Consider the following 22,135-nt stretch of genomic DNA (forward strand, 5'->3'; position numbering starts at 1 on the left):
CCAAAATGTCTTTGTCCTCTTTGCGCAAGGGTCTTTGAGCCCAGTCCAAACCAGTTCTGTCCTTTCTGGTGCAACTGCCCGGCAGGAGGTGGAGACAGCATTGTGTAAGGCAGACAGGTCCTATTCAGGTGCAAGGGGAATCTTCTCCCACCACTCTAAATGCAGACTGGGCCTACTCGGGTGCTAGTGAGAACTCCTCCCCCTACTCTGAATGCAGCCCAGGTCTATTCAGCCCAGCCCTGACTCATTCAGGAAAGGCAGGACACACGTCAAACCCCCCGGTGGCTGTCTGAGAGAATGCACTTCCCCAGCCCCTGTCACTCCAAAACCAGACAGTTAATACACAATTTAAAAAACATCTTTAGTAAAATATGTGTTATTAAATTCTAAGTTCAGAGAGCCTAAACGGTATTTTTCCATCTTATCCTATGGGAAGATATGCTTGTAAAATGTTACAGAGCATTCCCCATTCGGTCCGATGGGGCAAGACAGCCTTTCAATAGTGATAAACTAAATTGGCAGTATTTCACTATCAGAACATGTTGCACACATAAGAACATGTCCTACCTTTCACATACACTGCACCCTGCCCAGGGGGTACTTTGGGCCTACCATAAGAGTGCCTTATATGTAAGAAAAGGGAAGGTTAGGACGTGGCAAGTGTGTGCACTTGCCAAATCGACATGGCAGTTAGCAAACTGCACACAGGCAATGTAGTGGCAGGCCTGAGACATCTTTTAAGGGCTACTGATGTGGGTGGCACAATCAGTGCTGCATGCCCTCTAGTAGTATTTAATTTAGCAGCCCCGGCACACCCAGTGCACTTTACTAGGGACTGACCAGTAAATCAAAATATGCCAATAACGGAGAACCAATCATAATAACAACTTACACAGAGAGCATATGCACTTTTGCACGGATTAGCAGTGGTAAAGTGCCCAGAGTCCTAAAACCAACAACAAGTCAGGAAAACAAATAGGAGGAAGAAGCAAAAAGTTTGAGGATAACCCTGCAAAAAGGGCCAAGTCCAACAGCCCTCAAGACCTGGCTGTTCAAATAAGCCTACTGGACCTGCAAGCACCTGGATAACCTATTGGGTGATCAGCCGTGCTTTATAAATCCTGCTTGATTGAAGCCTTGATCACTATGGAATTAACAGTTAGCCTTTCATAAACAAGTAAAGCGAAGCAACCAGATAGCCTCTATCCAAGTATTGATGTCTTCAGGATGGTGAAACACTGACCTATCGATAGCCCCGTCTGTCCATTCAAGGGCTGAGGATTTATTTTTGTATACTTCCCAATGTGGCTCTTCGGTCACCAAATGGGCCCATACAGTTCAGTAGTATTATGTTTTTTATCATTGTTACTTGGTGGTAGCCCCAGTCGGAGAGGAGCGTGGTATAGAGTGATTGCCTTTGTCATGACAATATCATAGTAGACTATGGAACAGGAAACGGGCTTTGTCAAGCTGCCTAGTGACCATGAGTCAGCTTTGTAGACAGGACACATCACTGGATGTGTTATCCCATCACCACAAACAGCAGTGACATCGCAGACCACCTCAATCTAAGTATGCGGGCATAGAGTTGATAAAATTGATACAATGTCTCTTGCGTTTTGTTGCTGGTTTAAAAATTTGTATTGAGCTTATATACGTAACCAAAAGAAGCACAAATGATAGACGGAATAAACCAAACATTCACCCCCAGTCAAGAGATCTTGTTTAAATCCATTTTTCTTTTGCTCACCATGCAACGCCAGTTTAGACCCTGCCATATGCAAACTATTGGCCCTGCTCCTCATGGGAACAGTCCAGCTTGAACTGCAAAGCCAGGTCCTCCCTGGACCAGAAACAAGCATCCTGGGACCGGTTTTGAGGTATCACCCCTCATCAGTCAGCTTGAATCCAGTGCACAGTGAGCCCGGGACCCACGTCTGGGTATACCCTTGGCCATTTATGGTTCCTCCCCAGGGTGGGCTTTCCTCTGGTACATTGGCTGTGCGGTGCCCTTCTGATAAATGCCTTGTCACTTTCTGTACATTCATACGGTTACTTCATTAAGAACACTTTGTCACATTCTCCAGGAACTCGCCCAGAGTTTTGCAAAGCCATCCCTTGCTTCATCACCCAACTCGCCATTGCCCTCGAACATTATATATTCTTAGCAGATCTCAACTTCCACATGGAAGACCTTAGCAATGCCAGCACTGACAACCTAATAGAAAGCATGAACAACATCGGCCTCATCCAACTCATCATCAACCCAACACACATCGTAAGGCACACATGTGTCTCCATCTTCATCTCCAGCGAAACAATCAAGTACCACCATGTCACAGAACTCTCCTGGACCGACCACTCCATTGTCCACTTCACCATCACAGGGCACAACGCTACAGAAGCCAAAGCCAAACCACCCAGCACACCACAGCGCAACTTGAAAACTGTCTCAGATGAGAACTGGAACAACACTCTCCATGCTAACTGACCGGACACAGCTCCAGACCTTAAACAGGCCATCAAGAACTTCACAGACTGGATCACCGTCTATGTCACCCCCACCAAGCCGAACAAGATCAGAGAATCCGCTAACTGTGTCATCTTGTTTACCCCGGAACTTTAGACCTCTCATTGAGACTGTTGTTGGCTAGAAAGAAGATGGATTACTAGTAAGGATCCAGCGCACTACACCACCTTCAGGACATTGATCAACCACTACCACCTTCTCTTTAAAGAAGCGAAGAAGAGTGCCGTCACATGCTGCATAGAGCTCAGCTCAAGCCACAGCAATGAGCTCTTTGCCATAGTTAGGAAATTCAGCAACCCTGCGTCCACTGAGAATACCATAACTCCTTTCTGGGATCTGTGCGACATGCTTGCTGCTTACTTCCATTAGAAGATCGCCTTCATCTACAGGGACTTTGAATCTCAGCTCTCCGCAGGTGACAGCCTCGACCTCCTCACACCCACTGACACTAACTCTGACCTCCGGCCGCTTCGCAATGAAGTCGATACACTCTGGTGTACCCACTGATCCATGCCCCACCATATCTTTAACCTCAGGAGCAAGGCGATCAGCTTAGAGCTCACAAAACCACTGAACAGATCCATCGCTATGGCCTCCTTCCCAGAAGAGTGGTAACACACAGAAGTGAAACCCCTCCTGAAAAACCCTTCAGCAGACCGAGAGCAGCTGAAGATTTCCTGACTGATACCCCTGCTCTCATTTCCGGCCAAAGTCTTTGAGAGGTCGATCAAGACGCAGCTGACCAGACACCTGGAGCATAACAACCTCCTGAACTCCGCCCAGTTTGGCTTCCGAGCCAATAAAAGCACAGAGACTGCCCTGATAGCAGCCATAGATGACATCAGAGCCCTCCTAGACCTCGGTGAGACTGCAGCCCTCATCTTCCTTGACCTCGGAATCCAAGGAAATGCCCTCAAATGGATCACCTCCTACCTCACTAGAAAAACTCAGACTCCCGCCCAACTCCTGAACCCAAGGACATCATCTGCATCACCTTACAAGGATCCTCCGTTAGCCAAGCCCCCCTTCTCCTACACTTACATGACACCCCTAGCCAACATTGTCAGTTCGCATGGGCTGAAGTTAATCTACACTGACTAGACCCACTTCACTACCTTCAGAGACAACTTACATAGGTGCACGGCCAACATCACCGACTGGATGAAGCACAACTGTCTAAAACTGAACACGGACAAGACAGAAGTCCTCATCTTCAGTAACCATGCATCTCCTTGAAGCAACGAATGGTGGTCAGCAGAACCTGGCTTCTTCCCCTCCCCTACCGACCATGCCCATGGCTCCAGCATTGTCCTGGACAACAAGCTCTCTATATGAGAAGCAAATCAACATGATCTCCCCCATCTGTTTCCTCACAATGCGCATGCGCCGCAAGATCTTTTGATGGCTCCCCACCAGACACCTGCATTCCGCCTCCCTCTTCCTAGCTTAAACTCCCTGAGTCTAAGGCACCAGGAACGGAGGTCGCTCTTACTCCCACCTGGCTGCAACGACCTGGAATGAACTCCCCCTGCACCAGAGATCTGCCTCATCACTGAATCTGGAAAGGTCAAGACCTGGCTGTTCAACTGATCGGCCACTCAGGACAACAACTCCTCACCCAGCGCCTTGAGAACCTCATTGATGATTTGCAGCGATTAATACCCATTGATTGATTGAGTCTGTAGATTCATATAGATTTTTCTCAGTGGGGACTTTCTGATGCGGTTTTGACTCTCCCTTGCCAATACATGCCTTGCTAAATTCAGTGCGGTCTTCAGGGTTGACTTTTGATGTAGAGTTAGCTCTCAATTTATGAATGCATGGTCACATTCAATACATTTATTGAGTTTCTCTCCTGTGTGAACATTCTGATATATTACATTTTGTTTTGCAATCGATTACATGTCACATTCTATTCATTAATAGGGTTTCTCCCTAGTGTGGATTTGTATATGCTGCATTAGCTTATTCTTCCTGTGGAAGACTTTATTAAACTACATACATTGGATTTCTTGCCATGTAGATTTTCGGATGTCGCTTAAGTTTTCCATTTATAATGAATGCATTGTGGTATTCAGTACATACATATGTTTTCTCCCCTGTGTTAACTTCCTGATCTTGTATTACATTTTGCTTTGTAATAAATCCCTGGTTACATTCTATAAATTCATGTGGTTTCTCCCCAGTGTGGATGCTGATATTTCTTTAACACTTCCTTTATAATAAATACCTTGTCACATGCGCTGCAGTTGAATGGTCACCCTCCATTTGGAACAAACGCTATGTCACATTTTGTACAATTATATGGTTTCTTTCATGTGTGAACATTCAGATGTATTTTTAAACTTTGCTTTATAATAACTGCTAAGTCACATTCAGTACAGCCATATCATTTCTCACCAGTGTGGAATTTCTGATGCAGTATTTATCTTTGCCTAGTGATACATGTCTTGTTGCATTATGCACATTCATAGGGTTTCTCTCTTACGTGGACTATCTGATTTTGCAGTTCACAGTGCAGTTGAATGGTCTCTCTCCAATGGGGATTTTCTAATGTTGCTTCACCTCTCCATTGATTATAAATGCTTTGTCACATTCTGTACATTGATATGGTTTCTCCCCAGTTTGGTCCTTTTGATGTCGCTTCAGCTTTCGATTGGTTATAAATGCTTTGCCATATTCTGTACATTTATATGTTTTCTCCCCAGTGTGGATTTTATGATGTCGCTTTAGGCTTGCAATTCTTTTAAATGCTTTGTCACATTCTGTACATGGATATGGTTTCTCCCCAGTGTGGACTTTATGATGTTGCTTTAGGTGTGCAAGTCTTTTAAATGCTTTTTCACATTCTGTACATTGATATGGTTTCTCCCCAGTGTGGATTTTCTGATGTCGCTTTAGCTCTCCACTACTTATAAATGCTTTATCACACTCTGTACACTGATGTGGTTTCTCCCCAGTGTGGATTTTCTGATGTAGCTTTAGATCTCCATTTCTTATAAATGCTTTTTCACATTCTGTACATTGATATGGTTTCTCCCCAGTGTGGATTTTCTGATGTCGCTTTAGCTCTCCACTACTTATAAATGCTTTATCACACTCTGTACACTGATAAGGTTTCTCCCCAGTGTGGATTTTCTGATGTAGCTTTAGATCTCCATTTCTTATAAATGCTTTTTCACATTCTGTACATTGATATGCTTTCTTCCCAATTTGGACCTGTAGATGTCGCTTCAGCTGTCGATTGATTATAAATGCTTTGCCACTTTCTGTACATTTATACAGTTTCTCCCCAGAGTGGAATTTCAGATGTTGTTTTAGCTGTCCAATTGTTATAAATGCTTTGTCACATTCTGTACATTTATATGGTTTCTCCCCAGTGTGGATTTTCTGATGTTGCTTTAGGTTTGCAATTCTTTTAAATGCTTTGTCACATTCTGTACATGGATATGGTTTCTCCCCAGTATGGATTTTATGATGTTGCTTTAGGTTTGCAATTCTTTTAAATGCTTTTTCACATTCTGTACATTGATATGCTTTCTCCCCAGTGTGAACTTTCTGATGTTCCATTAGATATGACTTTCTACTGAATGCTTTGTCACATTCTGTACATTGATATGGTTTCTCCCCAGTGTGGAGTTTATGATGTTGCTTTAGGTTTGCAATTCTTTTAAATGCTTTTTCACATTCTGTACATTGATATGCTTTCTCCCCAGTGTGAACTTTCTGATGTTCCATTAGATATGACTTTCTACTGAATGCTTTGTCACATTCTGTACATTGATATGGTTTCTCTCTAGTGTGGATTTTCTGATGTTGCTTTAGCTCTCCATTTGTTTTAAATGCTTTGTCACATTCTGTACATTTATATGGTTTCTCCCCAGTGTGGATTTTCTGATGGAGCTTTAGCTTTCTATTTATTATAAATGCTTTGTCACACTCTGTACATTTATAAGGTTTCTCCTCTACGTGGACACTCTGAAGCTGCATTAGGTCTTTCATTGCAAAGTAAACTTTTCCACAGTCAGTCCATCAATATGGTTCTTCTCCAGTATGATTTTCTGATGTTGCACTTGCTCTTTCTCTCCCTAATAAATGTGTTGTTACTTTCTAGATATTCATACGGTTTCTCTTCTCTGTGTTCTTTCTGATCCAGGTTAGCTCTTCTTTCGTAGTGAGAACCTTATCAGACTTGCTTCAGTATGTCAGTGTGTTATTTCGTCAATGTATAATAGGTGATCCCTAAGAGCCCAGTACAGACCACATTGGGCAGTTTGGGTTTTCTGCTGTAGAAAAAGACTTTGGCGAGGCATTAGCCTTCAAGGGAAGAAATTTCGAGGTGTACTGTTTTTACGTCACTTCCTACACAAGTGATGTTTAATGCTTTCACCTTTTTTGCTCATTACTTTATTTATTTCACCTGTTGGAAAAAATATATTTAAAAAACACTGGATAAGCTTACATGGTAGGTCCATATCGAAAATCTACTGGCATTTAATGAGACATTTAATGGACCACATAGACAAGTGCACTGAAGAAATTCTAGATTACACTTTCAATGCAAAGATGCTATAGAGTGGCTTTGACGTGCACTATCATCTCTTTCAATCCCAGCACTCACTCCAGACTACCAAAGGGAGTTATCATTCCTTTGTATGTGGTCAGTCTACTACCCTCTGAAGGGTAAGAGTGGGCCCCTTCCTCCCATCTGCCCAGAAAGATCCACCGGGATGCAGATGGATGCAGATAAGTGCTAAATCACACCCAACCCTTGCAGTGTCTGTGGCTCTCTAGAAGGTATACACAAAGGGGTCGGTCACCTAGCCCAGACGTGTACTAGAGACGGGCTGTAAGGAACAAAGAGCAGTACAAGCAGAGAAAAGTCCACTTTCTAAAAGTAGATTTTATAAAATAGTAATGTTAAATCCGACTTTACCAGTAAAGAGGATTTCTCATTACCATTGCAAAGATATAAATCATGAAAAGGCTGCTCCTTTCCAATCAGAAATTACAGCTTAAAGGTATTCTGAGGAATTCCCAGTTCTAGCTAATGAGAGAAGTAGGCCTTACAGCAGTGAAAAAGTAATTTAGCTGTTTGTCACTACCAGGACATGTAAAACATAGAAGTATAGCATCCTGCCCTTTGGGTTACCAAGGGCCTTCCTTAGGGGCAATTTATATGTAATAAAAGGGGAGTTTTAGGCATGGATAGTAGCTTTAAATGTCAAGTCGATGTGGCAGTAAACTTCACACACAGGCACTGCAGTGGAAGGCCTGACACATGATTTCAGGCTGAATATGTGGGTGGCACGGTCAGTGCTGCAGCCAACTAGTAGCAATAATTAGCAGGCCCTGGACACATGTAGTGCACTTTATTAGGGACATAAGCAAATTAAATATGCCAACTGAGTATGAGCCCATGTTACCATGTTTAGGATAGAGAGCAAAAACACGCTAGCACTGATTAGCAGTGGTAACAGGTGCAGAGTCCGAAAGCCAGCAAAAACGAGCACAGAAAATGGAGGGAGGCAGGTAAAAAGTTGGGGAAAGATCATCCTGGGCCTTGGTTGTGTAGGGCTGTGTGTGCGTGGGTGAGGAGACGGAAGGTGATTTTCTTGTTGACCGGGAGCCAGTGCAGGTCTCTCAGGTGTCCGGAGATGTGGCTGCGACGGGGGATGTCCAGGATGAGTCGTGCTGAGGCGTTCTGGATCCGCTGGAGTCTCTTCTGGAGTTTGGCGGTGGTTCCGGCGTAGAGGGAGTTGCCGTAGTCCAGACGGCTGGTGACGAGGGCCTGGGTGACCGTCTTTCTGGTCTCGGTGGGGATCCACCGGAAGATCTTACGTAGCATGCGCAGGATGTTGAAGCACGACGAGGAGACGGCGTTGACTTGTCTGGTCATGGAGAGGGAGGAGTCCAGGATGAAGCCCAGGTTGCGTGCGTGGTCTGTTGGTTTGGGTGCGCTGCCTAGGGCGGGGGGCCACCAGGAGTCGTCCCAAGCGGCGGGTGAGGATCCCAGGATGAGGACTTCCGTCTTGTCCGAGTTCAGTTTCAGGCGGCTGTTCTTCATCCATTCGGCTACCTCTTTCATCCCTTTGTGAAGGTTGGCTCTGGCGGTGGCGGGGTCGTTGGTGAGGGAGAGGATCAGCTGGGTGTCGTCGGCGTATGAGATGATGTTGAGGTTGTGCTGGCGTGCGATGTCTGCGTGGGGGCTCATGTAGACGTTGAAGAGGGTTGGACTGAGCGAGGAGCCTTGAGGGACGCCACAGATGACTTCAGTGGCTTCAGATCTGAACGGAGGGAAACGGACTCTCTGTGTCCTTCCGGCGAGGAAGGAGATGATCCACTCCAGTGCCTTCTCCTGGACTCCGACGTTGCTGAGGCGTTGTGCTAGGGTACGGTGGCAGACAGTGTCGAAGGCCGCGGAGAGGTCGAGGAGGATGAGGGCCGCTGTTTCTCCGTTGTCGAGCAGCGCTCGGATGTCATCGGTGGCTGCGATCAGGGCGGTCTCGGTGCTGTGGTTGGCCCGGAAGCCAGACTGCGAGGGGTCGAGGGATCCGTTCGTCTCGAGGAAGGCGGCCAGCTGCTTGTTGACGGTCTTCTCGATGACTTTTGCAGGAAACGGGAGCAGCGAGATGGGGCGGTAGTTCTTGAGGTCGGTCGGGTCGGCCGATGGCTTCTTGAGTAGGGCGCTGAGTTCGGCGTGCTTCCAGCTCTCCGGGAAGGTGGCGGTGTCGAAGGAGGTGTTGATGATGTCCCGCAGGTGGGGTGCGATGACAGCGTCGGCTTTGTTGAAGACGTGGTGAGGGCAGGGGTCGGTCGGAGATCCGGAGTGGATGGAGTTCATCGTGCGGACGGTGTCTTCGGTGCTGATCGGAGTCCAGGCACGGAGGGTGGTGGTGGGGGGCGTTGGTTCGGTCGTGGCGTTTGTCGGTTGAGTGCTGAAGCTGTTGTGTATGTCCGCGATCTTGTTGTGGAAGTAGGAGGCGAGGGAGTTGCAGAGGTCTTGCGAAGGGGTGATGTCGTTGTTTCCGGCGTTGGGGTTGGAGAGCTCTTTAACGATGTTAAAGAGTTCCTTGCTGTTGTGTGCGTTGTTGTCCAGTCGTTCCTTGAATGCAGTTTTCTTGGTGGCGTGGATCAGTTGGTGGTGTTTTCGGGTGGCGAGCTTGAGGGCAGTCATGTTGTCCGGTGTTGGGTCTCTGCGCCAGGTTCTCTCGAGGGCTCGGCAGTTCTTCTTGGAGCTCTTGAGTTCGTCGGTGAACCATGGGGCTTTCTTGCTGCCGGGTCTGCTAGGCGGGGTCCTCAGGGGGGCGAGCTCGTCTGCGCAGTCGCTGATCCACTTCGTGAGGTTGGTGGCCGCCTGGCTAGGGTTCGTTGTGCTGGTGGGAGGGTTCCTGTTCAGGGAGGTCGTGAGCTGGTCAGCTGTGATCTTGTTCCAGCTCCTGCATGCAACCTGTTGCTGGTGGGTCGTGGTCCTTCCGAAGCTGAAGTGGACGCAGCTGTGGTCCGTCCAGTGGAGTCCGGTGGCGTGGCTGAAGGTGATGTCCTTGCTGGATGAGAAGACGGGGTCGAGTGTGTGTCCGGCATAGTGGATGGGGGTGGTCACCAGCTGCTTGAGTCCCAGGTTGGCGAGGTTGTCCAGCAGGGTGGTGGTGTTGCGGTCGTTGTTGTTCTCCAGGTGGAAGTTGAGGTCCCCTAGGAGGATGTAGTCAGCGGAGCAGAGGGCGTGCGGGCTGATGAAGTCGGCGATGTCTTCGCTGAATTGTGTGCGTTGTCCCGGGGGTCTGTAGATGAGGGTGCCTCTGAGGGTGGTCTTGGGGTTGATGTGGACCTGAAAGTGCAGGTACTCGGCGGTTGCGAGGGTGTCGTCGGTGTTGGTCGTGATGCGGATGGTGTTCCTGTGGACGATGGCGATGCCTCCTCCGGTGTGGTTGATGCGGTCCTTTCGGATGATCTTGTAGCCGTCTGGGATGGCGATGGCGATGTTGGGCGCTGAAGAGGCGTTCATCCAGGTTTCCGTGAGGAAGGCGACGTCTGGTGAAGTAGTGTCGAGCAGGTTCCAGAGCTCGACGGCGTGTCTGTGGACGGAGCGGGTGTTGAGCAGGATGCACTTTAGGTGGCTGCTGCTCGTCGAGGTCTTGAGCACTGCTGGAGTGGTGCAGGTCCGTATGCAGGTGAACTTGCAGGCGTTGCAGCAGAAGGGTCCGTGGGTCGTCTCGGGGTGGCTCGGTAGCACCCCGGGATTCTTCCGGCGTTGAGTGCGTAGAGTTCGGTGGCGTCGTAGGTCCGGCGGGTTGGCTGGGATCTGCGGGGGCCAGGGGTCCTGGCACTGGGCGCGGTCCAGGCGCGGACGGGCGCAGACGGGCTTACCTTTGGCGCACCTTCGGCGTACAATCGGTGCTCCCGCTGTACGCGTCCGCTGCACGGTCGCTGAGGGGGCGACATAAGAAGGGATCCGGGAGGGCGGGTCAGCTGGGAGGCGGGGTCGCGTCCACCAATCGTCTGGCGAGGGGGCGGGCAGCAGGCAGGAAGCGGCAGGAATCCTGGACAGGCTGAGCGGGCGGCCCTGCGGCGGCTGGGGCGCTGCTATCGGCGGCAGTGAAGAACACACTCAGCAAGGAGCTCTGGAGCAGGAGCGTAGAGGAGCGAGGGGGCAACCAGGCCAGTGGTCGCAAGGGAGTCCTTCATACTATCAGTGCCCGTGATAGGACCTGGACAATATTCTGAGCATCTTTCGCATAGTGTAACTCCAGAGAGCGGAGGCTCTGACCAGAGCTACACAAGACAAGCATTTGCAATGCAATAGGTCTCGCATTTACACAAGTTTCAGCTATTGATATTGCAAATAACAATGCCTTTTATTTTTGATTCCTTTTTAAAACATAAATAAAAGGCATTGTCATTTACAATACCAATAACTTAAACTCGTATAAATGCGAGACCTATTCCATAGAAAATGATAGTTATTATTGTCTATATTCAGTTATATTTACCTTTGTAGAACAAGTCAAGAATGGGCACTACTATGCAACATTCATGGAGCTTCACCATGACAGTGTCCGGACCATGTTGTGTATTTACTGCTGTCCAATGGGAAATGCTCATGCAAAACCAAGTTTGTGTAGAGCAGTTTCTAAGTATTAAAACTATCATTGTCTTCTTTTTAATTCACTCTATCCCGCGTTATTATGGATAAACTGTGCCATTCGTTACCTGAAAATGAGTATCCCTGGAAACCATGTATTGATAGTATATATAGCCCCAAATAACCTTTTTCAGTCTGTGAAGTCCAGCAGGCTTACTACCACCATGAAATAAAGAAATATGGGCTTAGCACGACACAAAAATAATGATTTAATGCCCCAGGAACTGGGTTTTGTTGCTTCAACTCTAGGTGGGTAGAAGGGGCAAAGACAGGGCTTCATTTGTGCTCGTGGTTGCTGGTGACGTGCACTGGGACTCATTTTTGTCAAAAATGACATTCTTTTCAATATCAAATTTTCATCCAGATACCCTTGATGGACATTAAATACTAGCATTAGCCACACGGCACAATGGAAGATGGAGGCCCAGTGCCACCCCACATTGAAATATTGTTCAACGCCATGTGGTTAAATTGGCAACTTTGGGCAGTATAGAAGGTCAGATGCCCAGAGGCAGCCTAGGAAGCAGTATCCTTCGGCCCTGAGTAAGGTTAAAATCACAGAAGAGGTAAAGGAGCACCGGTGGGGGACCTTTGGAAACCACCCTGGAGACTTGTACTGCAGAGGAGGCATGGGAAACAGGGCCTTGATGGTGAGTGGAATCGAGGAGATACTAGTAGGATGGTGGCAATGGGGCTGGGGCAGTAAATCTCCCAATGCCACTATAGCCTGGCCTGGAATGAGGGTCTCTGGCTCTATTCGAATGGCCCCGCAGTCAGTAGGGTAAAGCTGGGCAGCAGATCCTGCGGACTAAACGCTATAATGGGAGGTAGTGATGTGGAGGCAGCAGGACCAGAGGTTAAGTGGTGCAAATGATCCTGCAGTGGGGATGGACTGAGCCTTTAGTACCTACCAGTGCCCTTCCATGATCTGCGGTGGGCAGGTATGAGCCATCAGCATGTGGTACTGCCCTGTAGGAACCTGGAATGGGGCTGGTGATGCAGCGGCAGCTGGACCAGGGCACTGGTGGTCTGAAGTGTTCTGCAGTGGGGATGGAATGCACTTAAAGTACTTGTCAATGCCCCTGACCTGCAGTGGGCAGGTTTGAGGCAGTAGCCTCTGGCACTGCCCTGTAGTGGGGCTGGTGATGCAGCGGCAGCTGGACCAGGGCACTGGTGGTCTGAATGGCCCTTTAGTGGGTAGGGGATGAGCCTTTAGTACCAGTCAATGCCCCTAAGTGCTCTGGGGTGGGCAGGTATGGGGTAGTGGCCTCTGGCACTGCCCTGTAAAGACCTGTAGAGGGGCAGGGGATTCAGGGACAGCTGGACCAAGGCACAGGTGGTCTGAATGCCCCTGCAGTGAGGATGGGCTAAACTTGAAGTACCTGTCACTGCCCCTAAGTTCCCTGAGGTGGGCAGCTATGAGGCAGCAGCCTCTAGCACTGCCCTGTAGTGGGGCAGGGGATTCAGGGGCAGCTGTATCAGGTGGTCTGAATGCCCCTGCAGTAGGGATGGGATGAGCCTTTAATACCTGTCAATACCCTCAGGTGCTCTGGAGTGGGCAGGTGTGGGCAGGTATGGGCAGTGGCCTCTGGCACTGCTCTGCAGTGGGGCTGGTGATGCAGGGGCAGCAGTGGGGGGCTGCAGATGTGCCCTGTGACCCTACGCACTGTCCTCCTTCCCCGTATGGGATGTGATCGAGCACTGACCTCTCTCTGCCTGTCTCGGGTTCTCCCTCTGTAACCTCTGCTGCCCCGCCCTCTCCTCTGATACGGAAGCTCCGCCCATCGCCCCTCCCCGTGGGAGGAGCCTGCCTCCAGGGCGCTCCCCGTGAAACTGACATCGCTCTCTATGACATCAAGTGTGGTTAACAGGCCTGGCAGTTACAGACGCGACACAAAGGAAGGACTACGAAGAGCCTTGTTGTCAAAGGAAGCAAAGGAAAGTAGCAGGCCATCTGGGGCTTCCTCGTGTTTAGCCGAGGGACAAAACTCCCAGTTTTAAGTTTGGGGCTAACTATAGCTCAAGGCTACCTGGTTACGGCAGAGACTGAGCGTGCGTCCATCGTTTACCGTTCCCGGGCAAAGCTCCATCTGCGCTAGGTTGGCGGCCACGCTTGCAGCGCCGCTCGCGTTCTCCCTAGCGCAAGCAGCTCCAATGCGAAGTGGACACGTGTTTGGGTGCGCACGGGTCCATCGCAGCCCTGTCCACAGCCCGGACCATTTAAAAACAAGTCCTAATTAATGTATGGCACAGTTAGGTCAGGGCCTCACTGGCCTCTGGGGTCGCCTGTCAGTCGAACGCATATATGCGCAAAGTGACAAAATGCATAGAATATTGCTACATTTACGTAGACCTGCGCGCGCACCTCTTTATTGACATCTGTCGGGTGTTCTCAGCTGCCATGTCGTGCGACAGCATTGTGATTGCGGATCGTGCCCTCTCCAGGTGCCCGCAGGGACGCCTGCCACAGACGCGGGATTGGACTCGGCATTGAGAGCGTAATGCCCATTAAATGCGGGGTGCCATTCCCAGAGCTGCGCAGCGGGTACAGGTTTCCTTGGCCAACATCTCCCGGACGGGGGAATAGAAAGTGAAAGTGCATGAGGCTGCTGACTTGCCTCGGAAGTCGGACAGGAGATGTCTACAAGCGCGTCCACAGACTAAAATCGCCAAAAGCCCTGCGCGTGCCCATCTCCTGTCCCACTTCCGAGGCAAGTCAGCAACAATAGATCTCGCTGGCGACAGCGCTTCGCGCTGCGTTCGCCAGGCGAGACCTAAAAAAGGAGGTTTACAACCACAAAAAACTCACATTGGCAAAGTCATGAAGTCTCACCTTTTAGATATATAGGCTTTCCCAATGCTGCACAACATCAAGATAGAACAAGCATTTGCCCATTGTATTAATGGGTCTCGCATTTTTTAGAGTTGGAGCTATAAGTGTAAATATAAATATGTTTTACTTATGCGTTTAGTAGTGGATGGATGTGATGGCAATTGTGTGATTTACAATTAATTTATAAGCAAGCGTATTGATTGTGTTTCTGGTGTATGGGGCTTACTGGGATACAGTTTAAAGCAATCCTGGATTTGTTTTAGCAAATGAATACTATGCAGTTATTAAGGACATGACAAGAATGCTTCATTACATAAATGGAAATGCTGGGTATGGACATATTGAACCCAAGAGAATAAGAGCCACCTGATTATTTTATTTGTGGGTATTTAATAACATTAAGCAGTATGATGGTGCTAATTTTACCTGGTTTTTAACACCCTGTTGGGTGGCTGCTATGAATCTGGTGCAATTATCCCTAGGGGTCCACATCAAGCAGAATAAAGAGAAAATTCCAGGTTGTAACTAGTAGGTTTGTGCACAGACTAATGAAACATAGCCGGAGGTTGTAATGATAGGATGAGCATGGAGACAGACTGGGGACGCACAGGACGCATATGCATGGGGAGCAGAGACACGATGAGCAGGGCTACAGTGAGACAATGTGAGCTGAAGCAGACACAGGAATTACAGGTTATGAAGGCAGCGATACATAAACCAAAGGGGGTGCATTTGTGGGGTGGACAAACATTGGAGCACGGGGTATCAACAAGGCATAAGAAGAGGAGGATGAACACCCCTCAAGGCACAGAGACTGGGGGTGCAAGCAATGGATACACAGTGGGAGCGAAGATGACTGGTGAGAGCTAGCACATGGCAGGGAGGCAGGGATACAGTGAGCACATACAGCTGTGGAAAAATCGAAGTGATGTATCTCTGCGTGAACCCATTAGGTTGTAGCAAAGCAGTGTCCTATAATTTTTACTCTCATCGTCCTAAATTTACACCAATGCCAGTTGGTCACCCTTGGTGATAGAGATGCATAGAGTGCCTTGGTGGGCCTAGGAGAGGGGGCAAAGGCTTGTGCCCGAGAAGAGGGAAAGGCTAGGCAAGCAGAGTGCTTTAGGTGAAGGAGACAAAGAAAGTGCTCCGGGGAGAAGGGGCAGTGAGGATTGCTTCAAGGGAAGGACATTGTAAAAGAAAAACCCAGCGCTGGTGAATCGCATTCTCAATGACATGGAGTCATCATGTAAATTCACTTTCTGAATGGTCTTTGTCGATACAGTGCATCTCCATGTCGTGCCTGCAGTAGGAAAAACTCATTAAAGAAAGTAGTGTTTACAGACTGAATAAGGCATACCATGTAACAACAGAAGTAAAAGGATAAGTCCCCATGAAAGGTTACAAACGAAGACAAGGCAGTACTAAGAAGGGACAAACAAGCCTGTTAACGAATCAGAAATCAGAACTTACGAGGAACATTGACACAAGCCAATGACAAATATGGGCAGACAGTGGGCGGGGCTTCACGTCTATTCTCGATTACAGCATGCCTCGCAGAGCAGCACATGCACTCCCCAAGTTCGACCTAGAAAGGCAGTTCTCCTTTTCTTTGTTTAAACTGCACCTGCAATGGTGCTCTTTGACTTGCCTTTCACCCTGGCCGTTGGCTCTGGCAGCAGGCATCATATCACAACTCAACTGTAATAAGTTATTACTGTCCAATTTTGGCCAACTGCAAGAAGAAGACAACAGATCTACTCAACTGTAATAATGTATTCGATTCCATCTGAGACGTCACAGTGCCCCCAGCAACATACTGTAGAGAATATGAAAGTGAGGTCGCTGGACAGAAATGTCGCTGCCACCTAAATAAAGTGAGAATTGACATACCCCTCTCTCTTTCTTCAGATCTTTTTCCCCTGGACATTCTTCTTCAATAGCTGATAAGGAAACACCTTTACTCGCTGCACTGCTTGAGCTGCTATACGACAACATGAATATATCTAGGTGTTACCAGACTTCATATACACGGTTTTGATACTTAAGCTACATAACATTTTGGCTACAAGTGAAAAACAACTAATTGTCAATACTAAAGATTTCAAATGTTTCATTAAAAAGGTGCCACAAAAGTTTAAAAGAGCACTGAGGGAAAGAAGATGGAGTGCATGACCAAGAACTATAACATAAGTAAAATATCCCTACCATATGTAAACAGCATATGGCAAGTCACTGGGAGGTCCATGACATTATCTTGCAACATCCTTATAAAGTAAAACGGGGGTAGTTTATACCTTATATTATTCACAAAGTATTCACACATTTCTAAATATATCAGCAAATGTGTTCTATTATAATCTGTTGCAAATTCCTTTACCACAATAAGTAGTTCTGCCTTCTACATGGTACAGTTGTGTACAGCACCCAAAGAGATGAATGTCTCAGATTAAAAAAACCATACCACAGAATGCTTGAATCACATGTTGTTTAAAAAAAACACAGATAGGAATTCCTTATAACGACAGCTGATTGACTCAGAGAGGAAGCTTCAGATCTTGAGGTAAAGCAAATGGATGTTAACCTTGTCAGTTATTAATGTAAGCAGGGGCAATTGCAGATGTGCCAGGTGGTCTATACACACAAGTAAATAAATAAATAAATCTGCAGGTCTTCAAGAATAAGGCTTGTTTTCATAGTTGCTCCTATTTATTTGCAAGACTGTTGTTTTCCTGCTAGTGAGAGGCTGATTGCACAAACGTGTTAAGGGGGTGCTGTAATTAGCACATGCACACATGCAAATGCTATATGGAAATCGGTCCTCATAGCACGCTAGTCCTCACAGTGGAGTGTGTCTTGTTTTGTCGGTGTTTACCAACACTGGGAGGAGCTAACAGTGTATGTGAAAAAATAAAACACACACACACACTAAAGATACTTAGACTTTGAAATGTACTGATTTATGCAAAGAAGAGTAATCCAAAAATGACCTGGGTGCAGGTTTGTGTTTCTGCGCATGTTTGGAATGCGTCATGTGGAAGGTCAGTGATGGCCCTCGAGGGAGTTAAACGCTGGAGAATGATGTCAACAAGCAGCATCTCAGTCTGGCAGAATGAGTGACGTTCCTTGGAATTCCTGCTACGGACGCCCGAGTCTCATGACAACAAACAGATATCCCTCTGACCCACATATGAATGTGAGGGGAGGCTACCAGCAGCGCAACATAAGACACACAGGGAACCCATTACTGGAAGCTCTGTGTAAACATAGATCTGAGTGACGCTGCAGGAATGCGCCACAGCAGACGCTCAATCTCCAACAAGATATCCTCACCCCAGTTCTTTTAATACTTGATTTTTAATAAAATATTGCCCAAGGCATCAGATGTGTGCCAGGCTTCCCACAATGTACACCAAGCCAAACATGACAGCATTTAGACGAGAAGCAACACAGAGAGTAGCCTGTCCACATGTTGACAGAGTGCACACTATACGTCTCCCTGCAACAATTAGGTTAATAAAAAACGGGACAATTGTCACCTCTGGCCAAGAAATAGCGCAGAGAATAAAAGCAGAAAAATAACTACAGAGATGAACCCTGGCGAGTCCAGAGATACTTAGTTAATTATACTCCATTATAGTTATAAACCAAAAAGGAAGCACCACGGAGATGAGTCCATCTTTACACGCAAGGCCGAGGCAGCAGTGACAGCATGCGGCCTCCTCTGAATTCACACAACGGACAGCCAAGAGAAACTACACCCACCCTCCCTTCAAGCAAACGCACACAAGAAAAAGAAAATGAAGCTGTAGCAGACAACATTATGTAAAAGAGGGACAGTAAATCATATTTTGATAAAATTAAAATAAAATGTAATCACTGTATTTGTATTCTAATTTATATAGTGCTGGGTCTTGGTGATGGGCGCTCCTTGACAGATTCGCAATAGAAAATGTAACAATAAAATAGAATACGGATAAGCGCCGCCAATAACCCTGATATGTTATTACCAATAGTCTTCTCCACTTTCCCTTTCCCCCTCCCCCATCAAGCCCCTACATGTTGAAACAAGCACGCCAGTCCCTTTGAAGATCTTTAAACTATGGCTCCAGTTTGATCTTAGCAAAAAACAAAGGAAATGATGGACGGAGTGTTGAACATTGCAAGCACTCACCCCCAGTCAACTGATCTGGGTTTAATCCATCACCGTTCTTTAGCCCACTCTGCCACCCCAGTTCAGACATGGCCATATGCAAATCAGTCTGACCCTGTGCCTCATGGGAACAGTCCAGCCCGAACTGCCAAGCCATGTCTTCCCTGGACCGGAAACAACAAAAAGCCAAATCCCACCTTAGAAGGAAGCCCAAACCAAGCTATCCAACCAAAACAAAGCCCAACTGACGGCGAACTACTAAAAGTGCCACAAGATAAATAAACCTAAATAAAATTCAAGCAACAGAGCGGGAAGCACTGCAGGGGAGGCAGCAGTAATGTAACTGTGGCATTGAGAGGGGATAGGACTAATGCATATTTAAATATAAGCAGGTAGGGAGCTGAAGTTCAATACAGACAAATAATAACAGAGCAGGAATCCAAGCTAAAAAATAGTCCCTCAAGAATAGAAAAAGAACGATAGTGGAATGAGACAGTACTAAGTCCCTGCTCTGTGGGAGGAGCAGAAGAGAGAAAGGAGGGACAAAGAGGCAGGACTGACCACTAGCAAGCAGGGACTTTTGAAGGACGCTGACATAGACAAATGAAAAGCAATGTCAAGAAAGGGTATGGACTTTATATCCACAGACCGATTACAGCAGGTCTCGTAGAAACTGATGCGCTTTCTAGCTCGACCTAATAAAAGCATTGAGAGAGAAAGCATGTCCTGCCTGCAACATCAGGCAGTAGAAAACTAAATAAGAAAATAGTGCTCCCAGGCTCCAATTAAAGCATACGTGTAACAACCGAAGTAAAAGGGCCAGTCGCCATGGAAGGTAGCAAATGTAGACGAGGCAGTTTTAGGAGGGACTAACAAGCCTATTAACCAATCAGAAGCCATATGTAAGAAGGACAATGACACAAGCCAATGACAAATATGGGCGGGGCTTCAATTACATACTCCAATATAGTATGCCTTGTAGAGCAGCGCATGCTCGACCTAAAAACATTAAACATTTCAATGGGACTCATGAAATATGGCTTTCATCGCCATGACCATTCTTCATAATTCTGGTGAGATTTACTGTTTAATCAACGTTCCATTAATCAAAACCTTAAAACTAGTCTCAATCAGCACAACTTGCGGGAAACAGATTGTAGAATTTCTCCCTTCTAAATAAGGGGTGGGTATTTAACAAACAAAGGAAACTTGGTCAAAATTTTTTGTTCCAGCAATAACATTTAGTATTTATTCTTCATTATAGATAAACAGGACAGTCTATGATTTTACTTACAATTTTCAGTAAACAAGTTTTTACTGGGGGTGGGGAGGGGGGCCTACTTAACCCCTTGGACGCGGGTTGATTTGCCGTCATGAGCATGCAAGGGGTTAAAGTAAAGAAACTCAAAATAAACTTGCCTTAACTAAAAAGGTCACAAAGTGATGCCTCCATTATTAAAACAGGGGCCTCATCACCATGCCATGGACAGTTGACACAACCAGTCAGGTGATGGACAACCGTCCAATGACACAAACAGCAGAGAATGCATGCAAGCACCGACAAGAACACACCCCTGGTCCTCACAGCCAACCTGCTGCCACGATCAATGTAAACTACTCAAGCAATAAGTATCTTGGGTGGAGGAAACTCCATTAAAAAAGGCTGACATAAAAACGATGTGGTCCGAGAGAGAGTAGGGTACACCCAATATGTACTCCAAGTGGCAGTAGGGTACACCCAATATGTACTTCAAGTGGCAGTAGGGTGCACCCAATATGTGCTCCGAGTGGGAGTAGGTTGCACCCAATATGTGCTCCGAGTGGGAGTAGGTTGCACCCAATATGTGCTCCGAGTGGGAGTAGGGTACACCCAATATGGGGAGAGGATGTGGCCTTATGGCTACAGCGGTCGACCTCAAAGCTGGGGAACGGGGTTCGAGTCTCAGTAAAGATGCTCAACATCCTGTGATCCTGGGCAAATCACTTAATCTCCCTGTGCCTACCAAAAAATGAATGTGTCCCTGTGTAACAAAACTGGTGCTGATGTAAAGTCCTCCGATACCAGATGTCTCGGGTCTAGTTCGCGAGTTCTAAAACTAAAAAAAAAAAAAATACAAAAATTACTCCAAGCGGGAGTAGGGTATATCCAAAATGTACGCCGAGCGGGAGTAGCGTACACCAATATGTACTCCGCGTGGGAGTAGGGTACATCCAATATGTACTCAGAGCGGAAGTAGCGTACACCAATATGTGTTCCGAGTGGGAGTAGTGTACATCCAATATGTGGGATTATGGTACATCCAATATGTGCTCCGAGTGGGAGTAGGGTACATTCAATATGTGCTCCGAGTGGGAGTAGGGTACCTCCAATATGTGCTCCGAGTGGGAGTAGGGTACCGCCAATATGTGCTCCGAGTGGGAGTAGGGTACCTCCAATATGTGCTCTGAGTGGGAGTAGGGTACACCCAATATGTGCTCCGAGTGGGAGTAGGGTGCACCCAATATGTGCTCCGAGTGGGAGTAAGGTACTCCGAGCGGGAGCGGGGTCGCCCATCAACCTCAGGTCTCTCACAACCTACAGTGTTAAACACTCTGACAGTCACGCGAGTTGCTTGATTATCAAATTAACGCTGCTCTGATGCTTAATGACACAACCAACCCAAACATTACAGCAATATTGTTAAACATTTAACATAGAACAATCCAATGTACCTTTATTTTTACTGTACTTTCACTGCACTGCATTTCTATAGGTGCTGTGCATTACTAAGCTACGGTCTATGTAAACACGCCAATGTGTTATAACCCAGGGACACTGCCCCTAACACATGGTATACCAGGGACCACAATTTTTGAGGGCTCTGGCGGACACTTTTCTATTTCAACCCAAATACCCAACAGGAGTGGCAGTCTGAGCGGTGATATTTTTTCAATTAAATTATTCCTAGACATCTATGTAAGATTGGTAATGTTACTGTTTAATAATACCCTTGGACTGTACTCAGAACTAGGCACTCTACTAGCACCGGATTAGAAACAAGGTCCTGGATTGCAGGGTTAAAAACAAGCATTTGCAATGCAATCGGTCTCGCCTTTGGGACCTTAGATGTATTTAGCTATGCAGCACATTAGCCTGGGCGCTGAAACCTCTACTGTTCTTTAGCATGGAGGGAAAGTAAGCACCAAACTGCGTGACACAACAGGTATGGGAACACATGGAGAGAAATATTGCCTTTTAGAGGGAAATGGCATAGTCCAAAAGCTCAGTTTTTAATATAAAATCAGGGCCTTCAGTGGTCATATCACTGAAAATACAAGATTTGAAAAATTATTATTGTCTACGGGTGCTCGTGGAAGACAAGTTCTATGGGCTGGAATCTAGAGAATGCTCAAGTGATTCTGGTATTTTACTGACCTCTGCTGGTAGTTTTCTATCAAGAAAGTTAAACAGAGGCAGGATGGACACAGACACCAGAT

At 47.0% G+C, this 22,135-nt stretch overlaps 1 protein-coding gene across 1 annotated transcript in view; it reads right to left on the reverse strand.

The window, feature by feature from the left end:
* Positions 1 to 4,354: 4,354 nt before the first annotated feature.
* Positions 4,355 to 22,135, reverse strand: part of LOC146822452 (uncharacterized) — a 50,602-nt gene continuing 32,821 nt past the window's right edge. The window contains exon 2 of the mRNA XM_085610058.1: positions 4,355 to 6,553. Coding sequence (XP_085466184.1) covers positions 5,081 to 6,553 — 1,473 coding nt within the window. The 3' untranslated portion in view covers positions 4,355 to 5,080. The remainder of the gene's footprint in view (positions 6,554 to 22,135) is intronic.

Source organism: Triturus cristatus, chromosome 6, assembly GCF_964204655.1.
Source record: "Triturus cristatus chromosome 6, aTriCri1.1, whole genome shotgun sequence".
NCBI classification, from domain to species: Eukaryota; Metazoa; Chordata; class Amphibia; order Caudata; family Salamandridae; genus Triturus; species Triturus cristatus.